General features: G+C 43.1%; 1 protein-coding gene across 9 annotated transcripts in view; it reads right to left on the minus strand.

Moving 5' to 3' along the window:
• The window catches only part of ESRRG (estrogen related receptor gamma), a 649,428-nt gene extending 625,840 nt beyond the window's left edge, over positions 1-23,588 (minus strand). For 6 of the 9 annotated variants that reach the window (XM_074036556.1, XM_045368221.3, XM_074036548.1 and 3 more), the window contains exon 1: positions 21,520-21,709. In XM_074036556.1, coding sequence (XP_073892657.1) covers positions 21,520-21,521 — 2 coding nt within the window. In that variant the 5' untranslated portion in view covers positions 21,522-21,709. Of the gene's footprint in view, positions 1-21,519; positions 21,710-23,552 lie in introns of those variants that run through there. The other 3 variants (XM_074036547.1, XM_065541796.2, XM_045368468.3) reach the window with 1 other exon arrangement.
• Between the last annotated feature and the right edge of the window lie 2,321 nt (positions 23,589-25,909).

A 25,909-nucleotide genomic window follows, 5' to 3' on the forward strand; every position in this document is an offset into this window, starting at 1 on the left:
AGAAGAAAATAACCAACACACAAAAAAATTCCGGTGAGTGATGAATAAACCTTGTTGTGGGCCTTAGAGGTGTCAGGAAGCCCCATGCACTTTCTGAGTTATGTTATCCCCTCACACCTGTGGTCTCCATACAGAGGGCAGTACCAGCAACACCTTACATTCCTTACAGTACCTCTCAGCTAGCAAGATCTTGCATTCTTGCTGCACAGCAATTTGGACAAGGCTGAAAAAAAGTAGTTTTCCCAGATTAAAGTGTCTAATTGCAGCTGTGGTCTAACTTCAGGATAAAACAGAATGGGAACATTTAGGTTTACCAAATCAGTAGGCGGTGCTTCTTCATTCCAGTCAGAGATTATTGGTGTTACTAATGTCTCAGAGTTGATTCTGAAAATAATTAACTGAACCTAAATTCAGTTTATCTGCAGAACATTTTTACTGTCCTGAATGGGGTACACCTGTCATTTGTGCATGGAGGTCCAAAAGTTTCTTTTTTTTTTTTTTTTTTTTTTGAGACGGAGTCTTGCTCTATCATCAGGCTGGAGTGCTGGCTCACTGAAATCTCTGCCCCCTGGGTTCAAGCAATTCTTCTGCCTCAGCCTCCCGAGTAGCTGGGACTACAGGCACCCACCACCACACCTAGCTAATTTTTGTATTTAGAGACGGGGTTTCACCGTGTTAGCCAGGATGTTCTCAATCTCCTGACCTCCTGATCCACCCGCCTCCGCCTCCCAAAGTGCTGAGATTACAGGTGTGAGCCACCGCGCCCTGGCAAGGTTTGTATAGTTAACGGTGTCTTCTCTCTGGAAGGATCTGCTTTGTGTAAGGAAGAGGGCGGCACTCTGTGCTGCTGAGGAAGGAGGTTTCCATGTGTCACCCTGTGCCTTCACAATGCTACTCCTCCCTTTAAAAAGTCCTTGTCTCAGCTTTTAGGGAAAAGATGACTAGGCATTTATTCTTACCTGTATTAAAATTCTCCAGCTGGGGAAAAGTAAGTTTAGAATGCAGCATTTTAAGTCTCCTCTCCCAGACTGAATAACGTGGGGGAAATATATTTATCTTTCTTCTTTGGATCTTCAGAGCACAACACAGTACATGCCATGTGGCTCCTACACAATAAATGTCAGCTGACCTGAAAAGAGTCTCATCCATGCATGATCCAGAACAGCCCCTTCCTGTCTGCCCCAATCAGCCTGGTTTTAGTTTGATAGGAGGTCAAATGTTGCAAGCTGCACCCTACAGGGCCCTCCACCCACCCAACAACATCTCTACTGCATATCCTATGCTCATGCCCTTATTCACACTTCTCTAGCTTCACTCTCCTGCTTGCTCGAACATATCAGGCATGCTCCTCCATTAGTAACCCTGTACTTGTCCCCTCTGTCTGAAATGCTCCTCCCTGAAACTTCTGTAAGGTTGGCTTCCTCATTTCCTTCAGGTCTACACTCAAAAGTCACTGTCTCGTGGATTCCTTCTTTGTCTGCCTGATCCAGATTTCACCCTCCCATGTTCTCTTCCCTTACTTTTTCTTTTCTTCATAGCAGGTTTCGTTATCTGAGGATATATGAAACAGTTTCTTCTTGTCGATCTACCTACTCATATTGCTCACTAAGTATCTCTTCACTAGAACCTAAGCCACAAGAACCCAGGGGCTTTTGTCTGTTTCATAACTATTCAGTCCCCAGAACAGTGCCTGATACTTAATAGCTGCTCAATATAAAGTTGATAAGTAAAAGAATAAATTCATGAATGAGTTTACAGCAGGCTAACTTCCAATCCATAGACAAGCAGTTTCCAGGATATTTCACAAGGGTAATTTTTATCATAAGAGGATGAAGAAAAGAGAGAAAACAATAAAAGATTTATTAGTGTGTGTTTTTTCCCAAGATCCTGATCTCATACTCAGCCTGTTAAAATGTCTGGATTCTATGGAGGCATTATAGATAAAAGAGATTAAGATAGGCACTTTTCCATTTTATGGATATAAATATCTTAATTATCTTAAGAGGAATGTATAAAGCCATCACCAGGAATAACAGTGATTGCTGGCAGGTCCTAACTCTGGTTGTCATCTCACTGGCAAGTTCCCAAATAGAGTAAAATGGTTTGCTACTAATTCAAACCAAACTATTAACAATCCCTGAGTTTCCTAATGTGTTTTAAGAAGAGAGCTCCTGTAGCATCTGTAAGACTTATGGACAGCGTTTGATCAAAAAGCTGAAAGTTTTGACTGTAAGGATGCCTACTTGAAATATAACATGGTAATAGAACAAATATTGTGTCTTACAATCTTATAGGGAAAGCAGTTTCCCAATGCCTCAGTATTTCAAAACCCATACTGTCAGAATATTCTTACTGAAGTCTAACTTTGATATTTCCTGTTATAATTTTGACGTCACTGATGGACAGAAAATGAAGTCAGTCATCCTGTTACTGAGACTGCAGCAACCAAGACGCTTCCTACTTGCAAAGACAATGTGGGCAAAGTTAGGCTCTGCTTTTCTCCCACATTTGGCTGCTTTCCCTCCTCTTTGAACACTTTCCCCGTTGATGAGTCTGCTCTCTCTCTCTCTCTCTCTCTTTCTCCCCCCTCCCCTACGTCAGCCCATTGGGCTGGTGGTAGGCATGGAGTTGGCAAGAATCTCTACTATTAGAGGATTGAGGATAAATTTAAACATTTAGAACCTTAAGAATGGGCATGCAGTAACTGAAGACTCCTGGACAAATCAATCAGCCTCATTAAGCCTCAATTTCCTTATCTGTAAAACTGGGATGTAAAGAATGCTTACCTTATAGGGCTTTTAAAAGTGTTCCATAAACTCCAAAATGCCATATTGATGATAGTTATTAATATAAATAATAACAGCATATAAAGAGAAATATAGCATAGAGGTTAAAAAGACTAACTTTGCCGTTTTGCGTAATTGGGTTCAAATCCTTAATTGCATACTAAACAACTATGGAACCTTTAAAAGCCACATTTCTTCCCTAAGCCCCAGCTTAGTTACATGTAAGATGAAGATGACAATACTTTATGGAGTTTTGTATGGATTAAGTAAAATGATTAAATAATTAAATGAAATTTTAAAATGAAGTAAAATTGGCCAGCCATGGTGGTTCATGCCTCTAATCCCAGTGATTTGGGAGGCTGAGGCAGGAGGATCACTTGAGTCTAGGAATTTGTGACCAGCCTGGCCAACACAGTAAGACCCCATCTCTACATAAAACAAAAAAAAGTCTAGCTAAGGGTAGTGGTGCAGGCCTGTAGTCCCAGGTACTCTGGAGGCTGAGATGGATTGATCACTTGAGCCTAGGAGTTCCAATCTATAGTGAGCCATGATCACACCACTGCACTCCAGCCTGGATGACAGAGTGAAACCTTGTCTCTAAAAATAAATAAATAAATAAATAAGAAAAATTAATTTAAAAATTAAATGAAATCAAATAAAGTTATTACGGGATAAAAAGCACTCAACAAATACTTGACATTATTATATATGTTGTTAAACCCATTTCCGAGTTCAACCTGGTAATTTTCTCTGGCTTTCTCTTTACCAAACTGAGGTCCTTAATCTTCACTAAATAACACCATATCTTCTGCTTCTCTGGAATATTTTTTGATACTGTCATTACTTTTAGAGCATATTTATAGAGAGCAGTCTCTAAAATAATTCAGTTTAAAGAGGTTCAAGCAGATGATGTGTATTTAATGCTTCACCAAAAAGTTCAAAATTCTTTACATTTCACCAAAAGTTGCACCGACCTTGCTTTCACAAATTCATCTTTGTCACCATAAAGCCCATATCTGAAGCAGCTTCCTAATCTAATAATAATAGCTAGAAATTATTTAGTACTTACTATGAGCCAGACCCTGTTCTAAGCATTTGACTGATAATAACACTTAAAATTCTCTCAACAACCCTATGCAATAAGTATACTACTCACCCTGTCGTCCATGTGCGGAAACTCAGAAACCACGAGTAACATAATTTGCCCAGGGCTATACCACTAGTAAATAGCTAAGGAAAGAAATTAACCCAAACAGTCTGATTCTGAATCCTGGACTCTTAACCACTCTACTAAACGTCTTAATGCAAACACTAGCAGATCCAAGAACTACATTCAGCCTGGCTGTCTTTGTGGCCTGCAGTTACTGAATAACTGTCACATCTATACTTTGCACTGTGCAGGTCTGGCCTCAGAGTCTATAGCTCTATCTAGTCCTGCTTGCCACAGCCAGTCATTAAAATAAATATGATTGGGCCATCAGTCACATGATGCTCAATTCTGATTCTCAACAAGATCGACAAGAAGAAACTGTGAGTTCATTCAAGTAAACCATTGTTCCCTCTGCTCACATTAGAAAGGGATTATACGATCTTATAAAGGAAGAGAATGAATCACACATGCAAAAAGAATGCATACAAAGGGGAAAAATACATTTTTTGGCCTCAGTTATCTGCATAGTTAATGTGGGGTTAAGATAGGCATGGAGCCTTTAAAATGTAGATTTCAGACTGGATGTGGTAGCTCACACCTGTAATCTCAGCACTGTGGGAGGCCAAGGCTGGAGGATCACTTGAGGCCAGGAGTTTAAGACCAGCCTGGGCAACATAATGAGACCCCATCTCTAGAAAAAAATAAAAGATTAGCCAAGCATGGTGGCTTATTCCTGTAGCCCCAGCTACTCCAGAGGCTGAGGCTAGAGGATCACTTGAGCCCAGCAACGGAGACTGAAGTGAGCCATGATCATGCCTCACTTCAGTCTGCGTGACAGAGTGAGACCCTATCTCTAGAAATTAGATAGATGATAGATAGATAGATAGATAGATAGATAGATAGATAGATAGATAGATAGACAGAGACACAGACATAGACACAGACCCAAATACAGATACAGATAGACAGATTTCAAGAAACAGTAAAGAATGATGCATCCAATTTCAGGAGTAGAATAAAAAGAATTCTCATGCCAGTTTGGGTTAATGCAATTAAAATAGCACCATTCAGTATTGTGCACAAATAAGGTCTTGCACAAGTCAATTTTAAGGGGTCCACATCCCTAACACTTTATCCCTAACACTTCACAGAGCATTTATTGAATTAGCTTTGTTTCACTTCAGATAGAGGCTGTTTGTGTCATTATGACTAAATCCAATAGATTCAAAATATTGTTCTGTCACTCTGACTCCAAGAAACAGTGGTAGCTCTTCAACATTAATCCCTTCAGATACATGCTGTGAAAATAACCCAACAATGGACCATGTAAATCTGAATCCCTCTCTACATCTGCCCTAAGGACTGAATCCTAACCTCTCATACAAATGAAAAGAAAAAGAGCTAACAAATAAATAGTCCTGGTTACATTTCTTTTGTATCCACAAACCCTTTTCCTGTGAATTCATTCTAATTTCATTTTGTCCTGCAGCATAAGGGCATAGTTTGTTTTTATAGCATGATCTCTGTGTTTTTCTTGTAGCTCGGTTGGCTTTGATTTACTTAGGAGAGAATATCCCTTGAGTAAACATTATATGATTTTAAAAATAACAGAGGCATTATTTGAAACAAAGGTTGGATTGGAAACTAAATGTAAACTTAAGGTTTAATTACATTTTGTGTCATAATATAACTTCTTAGCCAGGGATTTAAAACACTCTACAATTGAGCCCAAACTTGACTTTCCAGTTTGTTTTCCTTCCTATTACTGGTGTGGCAGAAATTGGGTGGGCCTTGGGGTCAGTTAGATCATTTATTCACAAACATTTGGTGGACATATATTGTGTACAAGTTAGTGTAATAAGTACTTGGGGTACAAAAATGGAAAAGATTAACAGTAATAATATGTAGATGTTGCTCCATTCCTTTGAGGAGCTCACAAAATACTTAGATGTTGCTCCATTCCTTTGAGGAGCTCACAGTCTAATAAAGAGAAACATATACAAAAGTGATCACAAAGTATCTGAAGTAATAGAAATATGATTAATGTACAGTGAGATGCCTCCTCTTAGATTTCTCCAAAGCACCACACATTTAAACTCTCTCCAAACTAATTTTCTTCCAGGTTCCATGCCTCCATGACCACCTTTGCCGTACATCCAGGAATACAGGGACCATTCTTGACACCTCCCTCTCCCTCATCCTAGAAATATTTTATTTCATTTCATACCAAATCCTAGAAATATTTTATTATTTCATACCTAATCCTAGAGATGCTTTATTTCATCTCCACTATCACAACATTAATTCAGTATATCAGAATCTCTTCCCTGAACTAACAAGTCTAAGCATCATCCAATTACCTAACACTCAAATTCATTCTTCACAAAGTAGTCAAAATGAATTCTTCAAAAAAAAAAAAAAACTGATCATGTCTTCTCTATCTCATTTAAAATGGCATCTCATTCCTCTTAGAATAAAGAGAGACTGCCTTAACATCATTTATGACGTTCTTCAGAGTCTAGCTCCTACCTCTCCTGCCTCATCCTGTACCTCACTCTGCCATCCACACCCCCACTGAACTCAGTTTTTATTCAACCCTTTCATACATCCCAAATTCCCTCTTAACATATGATTTTTGAACCACTGTTCTCTCTGCCGACAATTCATTTTTCTCATGTGGTTAATTCATCTTTCACACTTTAGTTCAAACGTACCAAATTGGTGAAGTCTCCCTTACTAGGCCTCCTGTAATGAACTCATAATTGTACCATTTTTTTCATCTTCATATGATTTATCACAGTTGCAATTTCACATTTGTCTGTGGGAATGTTTGATTGATGTCTGTCTCTGCCGTTAGACTATAAGCTCCACATGTCTGTTCATTGTGTCCAGTGTATAGCACGGTGCCTAGAGACACTCATCCAATCCGTTATATTTGTGGAGTAAATGAAACATAACAAGGAAAGAGTGATGGGCTTTGCCTGGGGGAGAGTAGGGATAATGTTACAGCAGAGGTGTCAGCTGTGTTGGGTCTTCAAGAGTATATTTATATATTCTTGTGTGTATATAAATGTATGTAAGTGTATATAAATGATACACTCATTTATCAGGCAGAAGGAACACATGAGCCGAGACAAAAAGAAATGCAACATTCTGACATCGCTCAGTATAACCGAAGCTGTAGGTGTGATCCATTTTGGGGAGGGGAATAGTAAAGTGTCAGAAATGAGGCTGGAGAGATTCTGGGACTAAACCACAGAGGAACTTTTGTGCTCTGCAAAGCAATTTGCACTTTTGCCATGGGAAATCACTGAAAGGTTGTAAAAAGGGAGTAAAATGATGATCAGATTTGCATTTTAGAAAAATCACCCTCCTGGTAGTGTGAAGGATGTCCTTGATAGGTTGATACTGGAGACAGTGTGACCAGTTAGGAGGCCTCATCCTACAAGACAACATGAGAGATGATGAGGCACAAACTGAGATAAAAACAGAGGATTAAGTGAAGTGGGCAGTTTCAACAGACACTTAGGAGACAAAAATGACTGGCAATAGAAAGGAAGGAAAAAGAAAAAGTCAAAGCATACCACCCTGTTCTCTGGACATCTGGGAGGGTGGTGTGGCCATTAACCAAGTCAGGGAATACAAGTTGAGAAGTTAAGTGGGGAAGATGGCCGAGTATGGTTTTAAATCCATTGAGATTTAATATTGGAGAGCCAGATTCTTGTGCCAGAAAGAAAACTAACTTCCAAAATGGTTTTTCCTCCTATTTCATCTAATAATGTTTCAGCCAAGAACATAACCACCTACTAGTGACCATATTATAAAGCCTCCCTTGCAGCTAGATGTGGCCATATGACTAAGTTCTTGATGATGTAATAGGAGCAGAAGAAGTCAACCTCTGTGCCATTTGCTTAAAAGGAAATTGCTTGTCCTGAATTTCTGCTCAGATAACCACGAGTTAGGTTAACTATACAAATGACACAACACCTTGGAGGAAGGCAGGGAAGCAATATGGATATAAAGCAGACAGGCCAGATCAATCATTCCTCTTGTTGGACCACTTATTCTGTGAGAAAGAAACTTTGCTTATTTAATCCATTATATATTGGAGTTCCATTTTTATGGGATCTTCTTTTATATGCTAAATAATATAGACTTTCAAGTAGAGATATCCAAGAGACAACTGCCAACACTGGTCTGGTTCTCCAGAGGCCTAGACTGACAAGGGAGCACTAATATGAATTAGCATGTAGACAGTAGTAGTTTAAACCATGGGAATAGACCAGAAAAAGAAAAGCAATCTGAAGACATACCTGGATTTGCATCCTGGCCCCACCTCTTATTAGTTATGTGATTTTGACTAAGTTATCGCTAAGAACCTATATTCTACAGGCCTGTAATGATACCTGTATTAAGGTAACTCTAACTACTACAAAATATCAGTCATCACATCTCAGTAGCTTAATACATTGAAGATTTCTTATTCAGATGAAGCCCAGGGATATATACAGCAGGACCCAGGCTTCTTCATCCAGTGGTTCTTCCTCCCCTAGGATCTTAAATTCTTTCATTTACAGCCACTTTCCTTCCATAGTCCATGTTGGGAAAGGCACACACTTCTTTTTTTCATTTATTTATTTATTTATTTATTTATTTTGAGACAGAGTTTCGCTTTTGTTGCCCAGGCTGGAGTGCAATGATCTTGGCTCATTGCAACTCCACCTCCTGGGTTCAAGTGATTCTCCTGCCTCAGCCTCACGAGTAGCTGGGATTACAAGCATGGACCACCATGTCCAGGTTTTGTTTTGTTTTGTTTTTTTCTTTGTACTTTTAGTAGAGATGGGGTTTCTCCATGTTGGTCAGGCTGGTCTCGAACTCCCAACCTCAGGTGATCCGTCCGCCTCGGCCTCCCAAAGTGCTGGGATTATAGGTGTGAGCCACTGCGCCCTGCTGGCACACACACTTCTTAACCACTTTAGCTCAGAAGTGACATATATTTATTTCGTTATTGAGAGCAATTATTTGATCCCAACTTGATGCAAAACAGCCTAGGAAATGTTATGCCCCTAGCAGTCACTTCCCAGCAGAAAAGCTGTCCAATGGAAATGGTGCATGAATCTTTAGTGAAGCAGCCCTTCAATAATATTCTGCTTTGTTTCTCATGGAAATGAAAAGGAATAGATAATATACCTAACAGTATATCATGCCTAAGGGGCCCTAAATAATGTTAGCACTCACCTTCTTCCTTGTCATTCTCCTTCTTCCTCCATCCTTTATACACTTCTATTATGTCCCAAATAGGCCTTCAATTTTCCCATTTCAGTGTATTAATTACATTCTTGCCTTTGTATACAAAATGTTAAGTACAATTCTTTTTCTGCTCCACCAATTCCACCTCTTTACATGCACGTATATGTTCACTGCAGCACCATTCACAATAGCAAAGACATGGAACCAACCTAAGTGCCTATCAATGATAAACTGGATAAAGAAAATGTGGTACATATACACCATAGAATGCTATGCAATCATAAAAAGGAATGAGATCATGTCCTTTGCAGGGACATGGATGAAGCTGGAAGCGATTATCCTTAGCAAACTAATGCAGGAACAGAAAAACAAACACTGCATGTTCTCACTTGTAAGTGGGAGCTGAACAATGATAACACATGGACACAGGGAGGTGAATATCACACACTGGGGCCTGTCAGAGGAGGGTAGGGGGACAGCAAGAACATTAGGGAAAAGAGCTAATACCTGGATGATGGGTTGATAGGTGCAATAAACCACTATGGCACACGCTTACCTATGTAACAAACCTGCACATCCCATACATGTACCCCAGAGCTTAAAAAAATGAAGTAATAATTTTTAAAACATGCCCATTTTAAAACACCAGTCTCAAAGCAATCTCCTGGAATAAGCTTTCTCTAATTCTTCATGTGCAGATGAAACACCTTGGAGCCACTATCACACCACATATAACCTCTGCATTTAGCACTTTCCAGATGTTGGTTTGATATTATAACAATTTGTGCACTCACCTTCCCTGACTACTTCTGAGCCTGAGATGCAAACTCCCTGAAGGCAACAATTGCATTTAACTCCTCTTTGTTCAAAGTGATTAACAGAGTAAACTGAATTTAGGCTTTGAATGGAAGACACCAACACTCAGAGATTTGAGGTCTCCTAGCAATGAATGAAGAAGTAAACATTTATTCCACAACTCTGGAAAGGAGGAAAAAAGCAGTTTATCCCAAGTATTTACTCAGGTGATGACCACCTAAATTACTGGAATAGTACTATATTTCTTGATTTCACTTTGTAAATCCATGAGGAAGCATATGTGGCAAGACCTGCTCGTGAATAAAGTATGTACTTAACGAACAATAAAGCAACATATCTTTAAATATCATTATCCCTAAGAGAAGCAAACAGTTCTGAAGAGGCTTCCTTAAGAACTCTCCATGTGTATGAATCAAGGTGGTGATGTGGCAGTTTTCTGAGTAATTTGATAAATGTCAACAACCAAACTATTTAAATCCATCCATCAGATGAATACGCCACTCTTGAGTTATCTGAGCACTTGCCAGGTCACTTTGTTCTACTTAGATGTAGTCACTGCCTGAGGAAAAGAAAAAGAAACGAAAAAAAAACCAAGGTAATCGGGCTTACGTATCTCACTGAAAATGCCTGTATTTTCCTTTATCCAACAACGGTCCTTATAAAAGTAGGCAATACATAGAAAGGAGGTATGTGTCAGCAAATAACCTCATTCTATGCCCCTAGTCAAAGGTTGAGTATCCCTCAAATAATACAGTCTTCTGTGTATAAGAGATGGTATATGATCCCCTCTCATGCTGCCCTTCTCACACCAAATGGTCTAAGATAGCCTCAGAATTCCTGAAGGATGCTAAAACAACCCTTCTGTCTTAACCATCACCCAGCTGAAGAGACCAGAGACACATCCATGGACCCACTCCATTTCTAAATTCTCACTCCAGGGCCTCTGAAGACAGATCAGGGCTGATCTGTATCAAGTCTGCCCATTCCCTATCCTAGATCCCCGTGCTCACTATGTTATCAGAACAATACTACCCTGGGGAGGGAGGGCAGTGGGATTCCATTTTTATGATATACTCTATATCCATACCAGTACCACAAGGGTACTAGGCCTTCCAGGGGTCACAGGATGTCACTGGAGTACCCTGTAGAGCACTAGGCCTAGCAGTTGTTGTCTGTACGAAGGATGCTGTGATAAATCTGGAAAACATCACAAACCACAGTCCTCTCTCAGATATTCACAGTACATAATAGTACATACTAGACTCTGAAACATCCTATAGTGAAGAAATTTGTTGAATCCATTGTTTCACAAATATATTTGTCTACAAGAAAAATCTTCAGACAAAGATTTTTGTTGACATCTTCCCTCCATAGATTGTGGGTTGGGTCCATGAGGTCAGGAACCATGCCATTTTGTTCACTTCTTTTCCTCAAGTGCTTAACATAGTATTTGATATGTTAGTAAATATTTGACAAATCAATGAATATTGTGTGGAAGTAGGGTCGCAAAGAACCAGCTCTGTAAGACTGTGTGATAAAAACATCACATATCTATGGAACACCTCAAGTAAGAACAACCTCCCTGAACTGGAAGATCACTTTGATTCTGTTTAAATCCCAATGTGTAAGGCAACATTAAAAATACATTGGTATTTATTAATATCATATGTGGTCAGACAACTTCTTCTTTCCTCTCAAACTATCTTTTCTTAGTATCCAATTAACCTAACCAAATATGTCAAGATATTTGGTAGCTAGATCCCTGATGCTTGAATTTGCTGTATATGAGAACCTCTTGAGGGTACTATGGAAATTTCTGAGGCCCAGGGATTCGGTATTTCTAGAGCAGGGCCCAGGACTCTACATTTTACACAAATGACCCAGGTCACTCTGTCATAGGTTTTTGGATGGAATGCACTCTCAGAAAATCTCATCAAGAGATTATTGTGATAGAGGAGGCCTGTGATTATCAGAGGTCTAGGTTTGAGTCTCAGCTCTGCATCCAGACTTGTGGGGTCGTGGGCAGTAATCTCTAAGCCTCACTTTCCTCTCTGTGGGATTCAAAATATGTTTCTTTACCTAGCTACCTACCCATCCACTGCATAGCACCATGTAGGAAGAAAGTATCTATAAAACCCTGCCTTGAAGCCTAACAGATACTTAACACATATTGTTCAATAAATCAATAAATTTGCAGTTATTTCAACATTCTATAATATTAAACAAATTATATTACACCAAGTGGTACAGCACCGAAAGGTTTTCTGCTGGTTATTTAGACACAGATAAAATGCCTGGGCCAACTGTGCTATATACACCCGTGCCATCAACCTGGCAAATTCCATAGTACACTTGGCCCATGTTTATGGAAATAGTGTTGGCCAAATCACGGCGAGGCTCAAGCTCTATGACATTGGCCACAACATACAGAATATTAAAATATTTCTTCTGCTTGGTACCAGATCTTCAAAAAGCAGACTCTTTGATCTTAAGTAGGCAAATAGCAGGAGTAAACTTGCCTTGGTGTAGACACATATACAAAGGGAAGGTTCCTGCTAATCAAGTGTCCTCATCAATAATAATTAACCATTGTGAAAAAAATAGAGTGCATTGGAATACACATAATGATAATATGGTACTCTGCATATTCAATTATCTCTCTATTCAAGAGACCTTACTATAGCCCACAGTACTCAGGCTAATTGCTATGAGCACTGCCCAGTTGCACTACACGAATACTTTGAAAGCGTTAGACGTTGGGTTGATTGTTTCCCAACTTTGTGGCTTATTCTGAAGTCTGCTTTTTGAAATAGATGTGATATTCTTCATTATTTACCTTTTGTGCGTAAAATAAGGAAATAAATTCTATAACTGAAAAATCTCTGCGTAAAAGATTAATTATTAGAGATTTCCAGTTAGGGGAGTGTCAACTACATTCCCCGTGTATTGATTGATATTAATTTGCTTTTTGTGTTGGTGTTTCTTACTCTTCTGATCTTAAACACTTAAATTGCAAAAGCTTGTTCAAAGTATCATTGCTCTGGGGTTAATACTAACAGCAAGAGAACTTTGCAAAGCTAAACTCATGCCACAATGTTCATTTTCTATGTTTATTATTGCCTTTTGCTTATATGTTTTGGTTATAAGCTATTTTTTGTGCCCGTGTCTTATGTTAGCAGCAACAAACGTGATTAATGACAGGTCTTATGCAGGTAAACAGGTGAATAAATCATGCCAAGTTTGGTGACCCCATCAAAAGATGGCCTTGAAAACTCACCTCCAGCTGATGGTTGCCATAAGAGAATTCAGGAGAGCAGCCCCAGCATTGCTAGACCTTCCAATGTTTCAAGAGAAGTCTAATGCATAATAGGTACTCAATAAGTATTTGTTGATTCAATACAAATATTCAGATTTTCATCTGAAATCTCTGAATTATTTTATTCTAAGCAGCATAATGTGGTAGGTAACTGAGAACATGGACTCTTGAATCAGACTGCCTGACTTAAAAACCTAGCTCTGCCATTCATCAGCTATATGACCTCGGGCAAGTTACAGAAAAACTCCCTGCCTCAGTTTTCTAACCTGTAAAATGGGGGAAAATAATAGTACCTACTTTGTAAAATTGTTTCAGTTAATTTTAAAATATTTTTTAAATCTTGGGACAATATCTGGTAGACTGTAAGAGCTACATTAGAAAGGAAACACACTAAAGCTTCCACTTTTTAAAATAAATATGTCTCATATGTAAAAACCATTTTCACATATGTTATTCCTTTTTGTCTCCACAATAATTATCAGATAAAGGTGTTATTTTGCAGATAAGGAAACAGAATTTCCCTGGGATCCCTCAGAATGTGTTCAGGTGACAGACACACACGTACTCCTTGGCCACGCAAGAGCACTCTGCACAGGTACTTAGGAAGTATCCAGCGGTTTGCCCATTAGCACACTCCATAAAATGACAAATGCAGAAATTTGATTCAAGACCTCTAGTGGACAAAATCAGAGGTCTCCAAACCAGTGTCCACCATAAGTCTTCTTACTCAATAGCTAAATAATTAAAATAAAATGAAGATCTCATCCAAACCACTGCATTCATTGTTTTTAATCAATAAATTAAGTGTCTAAAAGCAACCAATTTAAAATAATAGGCAAAGCCTTTACATTTAATAATGTCCATTGATATCCTTACTCTTTTATTAAGTTTTGTCTTAAAAATGTTTTGCAATGATTTAATTTCTCTTCTCTCTGACTCCAAGAATTTTCTCTCTGTAACTGTACAAGCATGTCATCTGACTACTGCGGCCTGTGTGTCAGAAACTGCTAAATTGGAAACACCCTGTCAACCTTTTGATTTTCCTGGTTGTTGTTGGTTTAAGGCAGCTCCTTAATGTTATTTAAACAGAGGAGACTATTTGAAATTTCTTGGTAGATGGATTTGATAATGATAATTTTTAAAAAAATAACTACTGTCATCCTGAGATAAAAGATCTCATTCAAAGGCTCGACACCTTATCTGAATAACTCAGGACTTCTTCGAAGAAAAAGGTCAGTGTTGCCCTACCTGTTTCCTTTTCTTGAACAGCACTAACTTTACATACTGCCTGATAGTCTGCTTTTGCTAAAGTTGGTTAGGCATTAAAGAAGTGTCTTCTCTTTACCTGCGTTTTAAATTTTTGTTTTGTGTTGTGTTTAATCTGAGTCTTTTCATGGATGTGTAATGTCTTTATTGTTAAAAAATAACTACTGCTAATATCCTCAGGCTGAGGTAGGAGGATTGCTTAAGCCCAGAAGTTGGAGACCAGCCTGGGCAACACAGTGAGACCCTAGTCTCAAAAAAATACTACTGGGAACTCATCAAAATTAAAAACCTCTATGAATATCAGAGCACTATCAACAAAGTACAAAAACAACCCACAGAATAAAAGAAAATACAAATATTTGCAAATCCTATATCTTAGGGTTTAATATTCAGAATGTATAAAGAACTCTCACAACTCAACAACAACAAAGAGACAAAAGCCCTAATTTAAAAATCCTCAAGATTCTGAATAGACATTTCTCCAAAGAGAATACACAAATGGTCAATAAGCACATGAAAATATACTTGGCATCATTAGTTACTAGTAAAATACAAACTGAAACAACAGTGAATTACCACTTATACCCACTAGTATGGCTATCAGAAATAAAAGAAAAATAAATGTTGATGAGGAATGGAGAAATTAAATCCCACATACATATTTCGTGGGAATGTAAAATTATGCAGCTGCTGTGGAAAGCAGTATGGTTGGTTCCTAAACAAAACTGGACCCAAGACAGCAGAAAACATATGTTTAAACAAAACTTGGTACACAGGTGTTCACAGCAGCATTATTTATAATGGCCACAAAGTGGAAACAACCCAAATGTCTATCAATGGATGAATGTGTAAACAAAAGGTGATATATCCATAACGTTGAATACTATTCAGTCATAAAGAGGGATGAAGAACTGACTCATGTTACAATATGGATGAAACTTTAAAACAAATGAAGTTATACGAAGATAATAAGGGAAAGAAGCCAGATATAAAAGGCCAAATGTTAAATGATTCCAGTTATAAAATGTCCAGAATAGGCAAATCCATAGAGACAGAAAGCAGTTTAAGGCATGACAGTGGCTGAAAGGGAGGGAAGAATGAGGATTGAATGCTTATGGGATGAGGCTTCCTTTTGGAGTGATAAAAATGTTCTGGATTTAGACGGTGATTATGGTTGCACATCATTGTGAGTGTTGTAAAAAAAAAAAAGTCACCAAATTATATTCCTTAAAATGGTTAAAATGATAAATGTGATGTTATGTGAAGTTTACCTCATTAAAAAGTAAATATTAACTTGGACACCCAGTAGAAGAAGGAAGAAGCTTCTTCTTCCCATGCAAAATAATTTCACACAATATATCACCCAAATGATTTTAAGGAGTGGAATACTACATCTAGAAGATAGCAGCTGACAAGTTGTCCTTATTCCCTTTATTTCATTGTACCACTTATCATTTGCCCTTTGATCTCGAATATCATTCTTGGATTGTCACATTGATAGCAGAAACTGCAACTTTACTTATTTACCTATTTATATATAGAGAGGGTCTCACTATGTCCTGCAGGCTGGAGTGCAGCAGTGGGATCTTAGCTCAGTGCAACCTCAAACTCCTGCGCTCACGCTCTCTTGCTGCCTCAGCCTCCTGAGTAGCTAGGACTATATGCATGTACTACCATGCCTGGCTGATTTTTCTTTTTCTTTTTTTAGACAAGGGATCTTGTTGTGTTGCTCAGGCTGGTGTTGAACTCCTAGCCTCAAGCAATTCTCTCTCCTGGGCCTCCCAAAGAGCAGGAATTGCAGGTGTGAGCCACTGCATTGGACCTGAAATGTCACCTTTCCTGATGTTACATCTTCACTTCCAAATGTTCACTAATAGTTGTGAACCAAATGTTGTCAATAGTTTAGCTAATTTGGTGATCATCGATTAATGAATATGTGTAGGAGTTTTCTCTCTTCTAAATTACATTAAAATGTTTAAAATAATTGAATATTAATTATTCTGGCTAAGAGGGGGATATAATTTTTCAGAAATCAGTAACTTGAATCTTCTTTTAATTTATATGAGATCAATGAATCAGAAGCAATGACGCATCTGACAGAAAAAATAAAGAACATGGGAGACAAACTAAGTATTCATTAAGCCTTCCTGAAAAAGAACGCATACATTTTCTTCTACAAAGAAATGTCTTTCATTTTTTTTACTATTAAGATGTTGGCAGTACAATATAGCTTAAATAAATTGGATCAATAGAATATACTATATTGTCCCAAATTTAATTTTTGTGAATTGTAAACTCCTGTCAAATAGGTTGTACAGGTGGATATGTTGCAAACAATCTCATTTAAGCACATACTTGTTAAAGCAATTAATGGCAGATTCAGTTGAATTAGAGAATGTAATTCTGGAGAAGTATGCTAACGTTAAATGAAAAGTTCTGAAAATAAGTTCAGTTGTCCATTAATTGCAAAGTTCCAATTTCCTGAAGCTATGCTAAATACCCAAGCTGTGATTTTTAAATACCTCAAAGAAAATTTCTACATAAAAGGCGTGTTTATCTTTTATGACATGTCTATTTAAATGTTCATATGACCATAATTATTAATGACCAGGTTTATTCCAAATAGAAAAGAAAAAAAAGTGAACAAGTATTTCAATAATTCAGGTTAAAAAAAATCTTCAGTTTCACTTCAAGCAGGTGTGTAACTCAGGTGAAAGTAAAGGCAGTTTTAGCTAGAACTACCTGGAGAACTGAAGAGGGAGTAATCCTGTCCCACGGAATCCAAACATATCTGGTTCATGTGCTGTTATTGTAAGGAAATTTGAGAAATATAGCAACTGAAACCAACCTGTTGAAGGTGACCAAGAACTGGATGAAAGTAAATGCTTTTATTTGATGTCAAAATGAAGTGAGATATTGGAGGGCGCAGAAGACTTTGGAGGTTGCATACGTATTCAGTGGTCAACTTCTAAAAATGCTCTGCCAGAATACAGCCCTGAATGTATGGCTAATACAGTCACATAATTGGAGAACTGTATTTCTCCGCTTAAGGGGAAAAATTTGAGTTCAAATTGGTGAGACATAATAGAAGAGTATCAAGTTAATTGAAATTCCTTGTCAAATTGTCACTTAGTTCTCTGGGTTCTCCCTAATTCCCTCCCTCCTGCCATCTGGATTTCAGGCCTCAGCTCTTTGCCTTGAAATGTGTAAATTTAATGATCAAATAAAATCCTGGAAGGAGATTGTGCTCAGTTCCTCTACACACTCACCTCTTAGAAAAAGAAATCCCAATAAGGGAGAGCACAAGATTAGGAAGACCCCATTGCTGGAGTTCTGGAGTTGCTGACCCAAGAAAGATGGCGTTGGGGGTCAGAGTGAAAAAGGAGGGAGGAAAGGAATTGTTCCAACTTTTAGGAAAAGTTTAGCCATTGCGTTCATCCGTCCACACTCAGGAATTTTTATTTTTTACATTTTGTAGAGAGGGAGGTCTCACTGTGTTGCTCAGGCTGGTCTCAAAATTCCAGAGTCCAGTGATCCTCCTGCCTTGGCCTCCCAAAGTGCTGGGATTACAGGTGTGTGACACCTTGAGCTAGGCCGAGTAATTCTTTATTCTAGTCAAAGGTCTAGCTGGGGAAAGGGAGATGAACAACTGGGATTGGTTCTCAGGCCATTTTAGTACCCAGATGACACAGCCATGCTGGTAGAGAAGGCAGGATGGTGGCTGAGGAATTACAAGTGGGATTGAGAAAGGTGGGGGAATTTTAAGGCTCATAAAGTTATCTTGGTCTAGGATGGTTCAAGCTGATTATTGCATCCCTGGCAACTTAGCAGCCAGTGGCACCATGAAAAACACAATTTAGGAACTGTCAAGAGATTATGCTTTGATTATTGGTAAAATAGTGGCTGCCACTTACAACCATGATCTAAGGCCATCTAAGAAAAGCAGGGCCCATATGCAGATGGGCACAGGTACCCAATTCTGTCCAATTCCACGTGCATGGACGCTCTCTTGTTTCCTCTTTTTGGGGGTTATATGTACGGTTACCCTTTCCTTGCCTCGTTGTGGGGGTTACAGGTGTATGATTACCCTTTCCTTGCCTCGTTTTGGGGGTTACAGGTCACAGACCTGAAGTATTGTAAGAGGACAATTCCTCTTCCTGCCATTTTCCAGAGTTGCTTGAAAACGAGCTAATTTGGAGGAAGTGAAATCTCTTATTTCTTGACTACCTGATTTGGAAACAAATGGGCCTCTCCGTTCTCTGTCACCACCTCCCTTCCATACCCCAAAAGTTTGTTGTCTAGTTTTGTCTACATGGTAGAAATGCCATCTTTACTCACAACGAGAAGGAGAACTTGGGGTCCTTCCTATCTAGAGCCCCGGACTACGAGTAAAGACCCACGGCTCTAGAGGCCGCGCCACAGAGGCCTAGCCTGGAGAAGCACAGGCCAGAAAGGAGCCTGCTGTTGGGAGCGCGAACTAGAAAGATATGGCCAGCATTGCCGCATGGAGAGCTGAGCGAGTGAGTCTCACAGCCAGAGCAAGTCACTATCCTAAGCGACAGAAGCTCCGGAGTTTTAAGATCCGGTCAAAGGCGTGAAAAGCCCTAATGCTTCAAAAAATTCTTGAAAGCGGAATGAATGATTTAGACTCCAAACACTCTGCTCCCACCGCTACCCAGGAGCCTGGCGCCTAGCGCCCCATCTTCAGGACCCAGAGTTTACGCTAAAGCAAAATTGCCAGAGATACTAGGAGCCCGCGCTCAGGCCTTCTCCAACTTTGGCCAACACTTGAGCGACGCCTGTCATAGAAACATTTTGGGGATGGGGTATTTAAATGTGTCTGAGGGTCCTTGGCTAACCAACTCCTTCGCTCTCGAAAGTCGTGGGCTTTTCAAACTAAGCAAGGTGGAAAGAAAGACAGCTGGCAATGGGGTTTTTCTTTTTCTTCTTTTTTTCTTTCTTTCTTTCTTTTCTTTTCTTTTTTTTTTTTAACTATGCTTTTCCTTTGAGTCTTTCCCTTGTCTCTTTTCCTCAGAAAGTAAACCTTTCTTACTTTGACCTGTTCTCTCCTTTCCTTCCCTTCTCACTAGGGCTTAGGGCAAAGATCAACAGCTAAGATAAACCCTCAACCAAAGAGCTGAGCGCATTTACTGTTGGGGAATAGGGCTGAGAGCTACTGAGACATCGCACCTCCAGTACCTGAATTCCAACATTTATAGGTCAGTGCCAACGGTTTCTGCCTATGAAGATGTACTAAGTTTCGCATCTACCCATATCCCCGAATGTGGCCCAGAGTTAGTGGCAGAAACTTGTTTCTGCTTTTAACTGGGCAGTTGAGTTTTGGAAAGCGGTTTTGGGAGGGCCACGTTGAGAATCTGGGCAGCTCAGGGCCAGATGTGGGCGCCCCGGGTCCTGTATGAACCAGACTGCTGCTGCAATGTGAGCTTGGGAGGGACTGGGGATGCGGGCTGGGAACAGACCACGCCCCAGCCCCCATGGTTTGTGACGGGGAACTTCGGGCGCACACACCCTGGGGAGCAAGTCTCCTCCAAACGGCACCGACACAGACTGGCGCTGGATCTTCTCTCCTTACCAGTCTATCCGCAAAGGCCGCCTGGGCACTTTTGGGGGAATGTGGCCAAAAGGGGACTCTAATTGCGACTTCTACAGAGGAAGGAGAAATTGTTGGTGCCTAAGAAGTTGATCCCGATGCGCGCACTAAGGGCACAGGGCCCTGCGCGCCAGAGAAGCGAAGCAGCGGTCTCCCCTGACTTGTTATTAATTCCTCTCTACCCTCGCTCTGGCCTCTCATTTTCGGCCTCACGGATCCAAGCCCCGGGTTTATTTTCAGTCACAACCTTCTCCACATCCCGTACCCCGAAAAGTGTGCCTCAACTCAGGCGGGAAAGGGCACTTTGACCCACCGTGCGCGAGTTTCCTGCCAGCCGCGGCGCGCCTGCGAGACAGAGCGCCTGGCCGCGGCTCCGAGCGCACCGCTCTTCCCCGCGCGTTTGGCGCGGCTAAGCTTCTCTCGCTCCGGGCTGAGGCTCGAGGAACCTCGCCAGCCTGCTGTGGCCCCGTCCCCTTGACGTTTGATTTCTAACACCGCATATTCTGCGGCTCTGGCATTTAGAAAAAGAGGACAAGGTCAAGGCCTATGGACCGACCGCCGCGATCCGCTTGCACCTTTGCTCTCACAGCAAGCGAGTCCTGGCCGCGCCGCTGGAAAAAGGTGTCGCAGTTCTCAGTGTACCTGGAATTCAGAGACCTGACCCTGACTCTATTTCCGGCTAGCCACAGCATGAGACCACGTCCTTCCTCTCCTTTCCCCGCTTTCCGCCCAGGGCGGTTCTGAGATTTTGATTAAGAGAGATCTGTCCCCGCTCCGCGTAGGGATGGTCCCAAATGGCCAGGCTTCCTGGGCACCGCGTCCTCATCCCGAGGTTGGAGCCACTGCGAAAGGAAAGGTCTCCATCTGGACGCACCTGGTCCCCTCCCCCAGCGCGCCGGGCCGCGCTCTACGGCCAGCTCGGGCACGCGCTTTTCCCCCTCATCACCCCCGACCCGCCCAGCCCCGCACAGTTTTATTCTTTATGAAACACACACGCCCACCCCGTCTCCCACGTAAAGGCCAGTCTTGACTCATTTTGCGCCCAGATGCAAACTCAACTGGAAGTTGAGAGTAGTGCCAAAGAGGTGAGGGGAGGGTAAGAGATGCAGCGAAATAGAGAATGAGAAGGGAGAAATCAAAGGGGGAGGAGGGACAAGAGAAAGAGAGCGCGTGGAGCTGCAGGTTGAAGGGGCAGAGGCGGAGGCCAAGGACTGAGCAAGGGGCGCGCACGGCGGCGGCGGCGGCGGTGGCGGCCGCGGGGCGGCTGCGTCTCCTCCCAGCCTTTTCGCTCGCGCGCGCGGAGCGGGGTCAGGCGCGGACTCACATTCACCGACTGCAGAACTGTTTTCCTTGCTACTACCAGAGGGTGTTTCGGGGTTCCCCACGGTCTTCTCCCTGGCTGCTTGCCGCGTGAGAGCAGAACTAAAACAAAACAAATCACAGGACACGACGGAGTCGGGCCGCTGGGCGTCTCCGGGATCGCTCTCACTTTGCACTCGGAAGCGGGCGCGGAGATTCGGGCTGCGGCGTGTAGCCTATAAATAGCAAACTTTTTGACCGAAGCAACTAACAAATGAGAGGAGCAGGCGTGCATTTTGCCCCCCTTTTCCGGGGACGACCTTAATCCCACCCCCGCCTCCCTTGCAGTAGTTGTGAGGGGACAGATTGGGAGAGAGAGATGAAATTCAATTTTAATAGAATTTACAGTAGTATTGTTACTTTTGCGGAAGGGGGGAAGAACCGCGCCATTTACCTGACCCTCCCTACCCACCTACCTTTGCTACCCTTCTCCCCGACCCAGCAACTGGCACTGGCTGGGAAGGGCAAAGAGCTCCCAGGGTGGCTGGCTGTTGAAGCCGGGGGCGGAGGGGGATCCGGAGCCCGGTTTCCCTCTGGGAGTACCGGAGTGACTGGGAGGGAAACCGGGAAGCAATGCCAGGAGTTGGCGTTTTCCTGAGGTACTGGGACAGGAATTTAGGTAACCCAGAATTTTGGATGGAAGTGCGAAAGGTGAGTGCAGAAGGCACAAGGAGTTCCTGCAGTGCAGATTTCCTTCCCCAGAAGCGACAATAACCCACTCAGCAACTTTACTTCAACCCTAGGCTCTGGCCTACCGGTAGGGCAAACGCGGGCACCCGGGTCACGTCATCGCTTGCTTGGGGGCGCCAGCTCCAGGGTAAGCGCGAGCTGCGGGCTAGCGCCGTGGGGTTTTGCCATGGGGTCTTCCTTACTAATCACCCCGCACGCCCTCAACCCTGTCCCTGGATGCCCTTTTGCTGCACCCGCTCACACCTGCAGACCCAACGGATGGGATCTACTTGACTGAGATTCCTGAACACAACTTACTGCCCGCCCTTCCCCTTTCCTTTTGGCCAGGCCGGATTGTGGGTGGTGAGTGGCTCAGTAAGATTTTCATTATGATTCTAGGTGCTTCCTTAAAAATAAAGCCCCCCGAAGATAAAAGACACTCGCTCCATACACCTGACTCCCCCAGTTCAAGAGGTTGTTACGCTAAATCTATCCTGAATGGCGCACAGAAACGAGGGTCAATAGGACGATCAATACGGCTGGGTGTGGGGATTGAGGAAACTGAAGATTTTGCAGCTGACGCCAGGTACCGGGAGAGGAGAGTCCGCAGGTGCAGGGAGGTTGCTCTGCTCCTCTTTGGACGCTTTATGCCTCAGCGTCAGGCCTGCGAAGTGGGGGCCAAGCCAGTCCCGTGGGCCTAAAGGCGGCCAGTAGCAGTAGCTCGGGGGAGAGGGGAGGGAGCCGGGGGACGGTGGTGCTTTTTCTTTCCAGTGCCCCACCTCTGCCCAATGCCAGCAGCGCTTACCCTACACAAGAGGTGAAACACCAAACCTCTACTCGTACCCCAAAGGGCGAAAACCAAAGAGGGTCCCCCATGCAGTTTATGTGGTGGTGCTGCTGACCCAATCGCGCCTTTCCTTACACCGCTGCCCACCAGTTACTTCCTCCTAAGACCGCTTCCCGCTAGTTACCTCCTCTTAAACGCAAAGGTTACTCTGTTTTCCCCAGAATCCAGTTTGGAAAGAGTGGAAAAATGCAGAAATTCTAGGGGGGCTACAGCAGTAGCTCCCCCTGCGGGGTGTGCCCACCGCCCATGGCTCCACGCAGTCGTTTGCGCGCGTCTCCCTTTCCAGACCCCGCGAAGACCGCGCCCGGGGCGCGAGAGCTGATGGACCGCCCTTCCCAGGCTGCCCCAAGGGCCTGGGAGGCTGCGGTGCCGCCCTTGGGTCCCGGTCCCGAGCGCGCTTAAGGGTTCTCAAAGACCAGGTTGGAAGGAGTACAGGCGTCCCGGGTTACCGCTGCCGGGCTTGTGCGCCCCACGCCACCTACCTGTCCGGCCTTCCCGCTCCAATTGCTGACCCGATTAGGGAGCCCGGCCTGTAGCCCGGCCTGTAGCCCGCTGCCTCCAGAGGAGCCCGCCCTCGCCCTCCCCCGCGCGCCTCCGCTCTCTTCAGGGACGCCTGGCCAAATGCGGGGCGGTCTCTCGCGGGCCATTGGCTTGGGCCACCGTTCCCAGTCAGCTCCTAGGATTTCCCCAGGCTTTGCGGCCCCTTTGTGGGTCTAGGCCAGCGCTTCACCTTCCACCCTATTCCACCTCCAATCCCCTTAGGTGCCCCCGCGTGCCTCCTCCAGAGTCCAGGCTTTGAAACTGCAGCAACTCCGCAAAGAAAGCCGTTGGGCAAACCTCCTAGCGGGCCGAATGTGGAGGTCGGGTGGGTGGGTGGGTGGGTGGGTGCTCGCGGCATTTCTCAAGGTTCTGGGTGTTCGTAACTAGGGGAACAGGCCCTATGGGAACAGAAATGACAGACGCACGGACAGCGTCCCTGTGGCAGTCTGCAGCACGAGGTTCACGTCTATTGTTTCATGCCTCCGGGAGAGCTACCCTGCGTGATAGATCTTTTCAGATCCATCACTGGAAGAAAAACCCTGGTGATAACGATTATCTCCCGCTCGCGCTATCTCTCCATCGCCCCAATTCATCTCCCTCTCGCTCCAGCCCCCTGGGGAGACTAGGAGGGCTAGGCGCTGGCAGGAGGACCGGCCAAGCCGCTGTCCTCGGACGGAGGGGAGAGGGAGAGGCACGAGGCCACCTCATTCGTCCCATTCCGCTTCGGGCTGGGAAAACAGGACACGGAGGGTTTCTTTCTCTCTCTGCCAAGCCTCACGCTTCTTTCAAATGATTTTAGTCTGGTGCTCCGGTCTATCCATATACATTTCCAATCTCATGGCTCATAAACTATTAGCAAAATGGTTTCATTATTCACCTTCTGTATCGTACAAAAGGGAGAAAAGAAAGGAGCGGGAGGAAGGCACAGTGGGGGCGGGGGACAGTCGTCGGACACTAGTTAACAATGATGCCTCCGGTGTTTAAATCATGGCTCAGACTGCCTTCTTCAAGCCGACACTCAACAAATCTGGTCTGTTTCCAGGAATCTGTAGCCGACCCCTTCTCCCCCTCCCCCTCTCCTCTCTGTCTGTCTCTCCATCCATCACTATCCATCTCTCCTTAATACTTGGTATTCTGGAAGGACCAGATGAATAGCCGAGATACTGCAAATCCATTATTTGCTTCATTAGGTGTCATCAATAAGGCACGCCCTTTAGATACGACACACATAATTAATTGGTTAGATTTGCTATCCCCGGCCCCCTTTTGGGCGGTGTTGGTGATGGGATCTTGTGGCATCCCTGAAACCAAAACATGTTAAGACAAAAGTCTAAGATGATAACCAATAAGTTGACTTAGAGGTCGGTGTGGCCTTAAGGTGCCCAACTGAGCAGCACCAAGTCCTCCTATGGCTTCTGCAAGTACAGAAGTTGCAATGAATGCTGTGTGGGAGTGTGGGTGAATGTGGGCGTGCATAGGAGCGCCTGCCCCTGTGAATGTGTATGGGCAGGAGAATGAGGAGGGATGTGGGCGGGGGGGAGGGGTGCTAACAGATTTCAGAAAGAGGGAAGATGCAGCCAACAGCTCTTACTCAAGGTCTTTGGTGGATTCTGAGAAGTGTCACACACACACACACACACACACACACACACACAAAGTCAACCCAAATGAAAACACATATAGAAGCAAAGTGACACGTGGAGGCCTGAGAACCGAGGGCAAAGGGCTAAATAAGGTAGAAAACTGCGGGCAGGCGGGAGCTGGCAGATGCAGCCTTGGGCCAGTGGAACCCGGACCTGCTCCTCCGATGAGGTCGATGATGATATTAGGTGTCTCCGTGAATACTGTTACTTTTCATATAAATATTTTTAAAATCTAGAATGACTATCACTCCCCCTCCAATACACCCGTACTCTTCCCCTGCACTTTTTGAAAATATAAAGGACGCTAGGCAAGTGAGCTTGCGGTAATTATCCCTGGATAGAGAAACCAATCTGGCTGGGAGAGGCCCCTCTGCAATCGCCGGCGGCGGCGGCGGCGCGCGGGCCCGCGCAGAGGCCGGGGACTCCCGGCGCTTGCTAGGTCACCCGCGCCGCGCGGCCGCCGCTCGCCAGCTATTTAATATACATGGGGTGGGAACGGGGCGAAGCGGATCTCCGAGCCTGCCTGTCCTGCAGAAAAAAAAAAAAAAATCAATTTGCTATTTATTTTTGAAATATATAGATTTAGGGAATTTTTTTTTTTCCAGCTCGACCCCCTTCAAGAATGGCGGCTCACATTTAATTACGTCTTTTAATGA

Source organism: Macaca fascicularis, chromosome 1, assembly GCF_037993035.2.
Source record: "Macaca fascicularis isolate 582-1 chromosome 1, T2T-MFA8v1.1".
Taxonomy (NCBI): domain Eukaryota; kingdom Metazoa; phylum Chordata; class Mammalia; order Primates; family Cercopithecidae; genus Macaca; species Macaca fascicularis.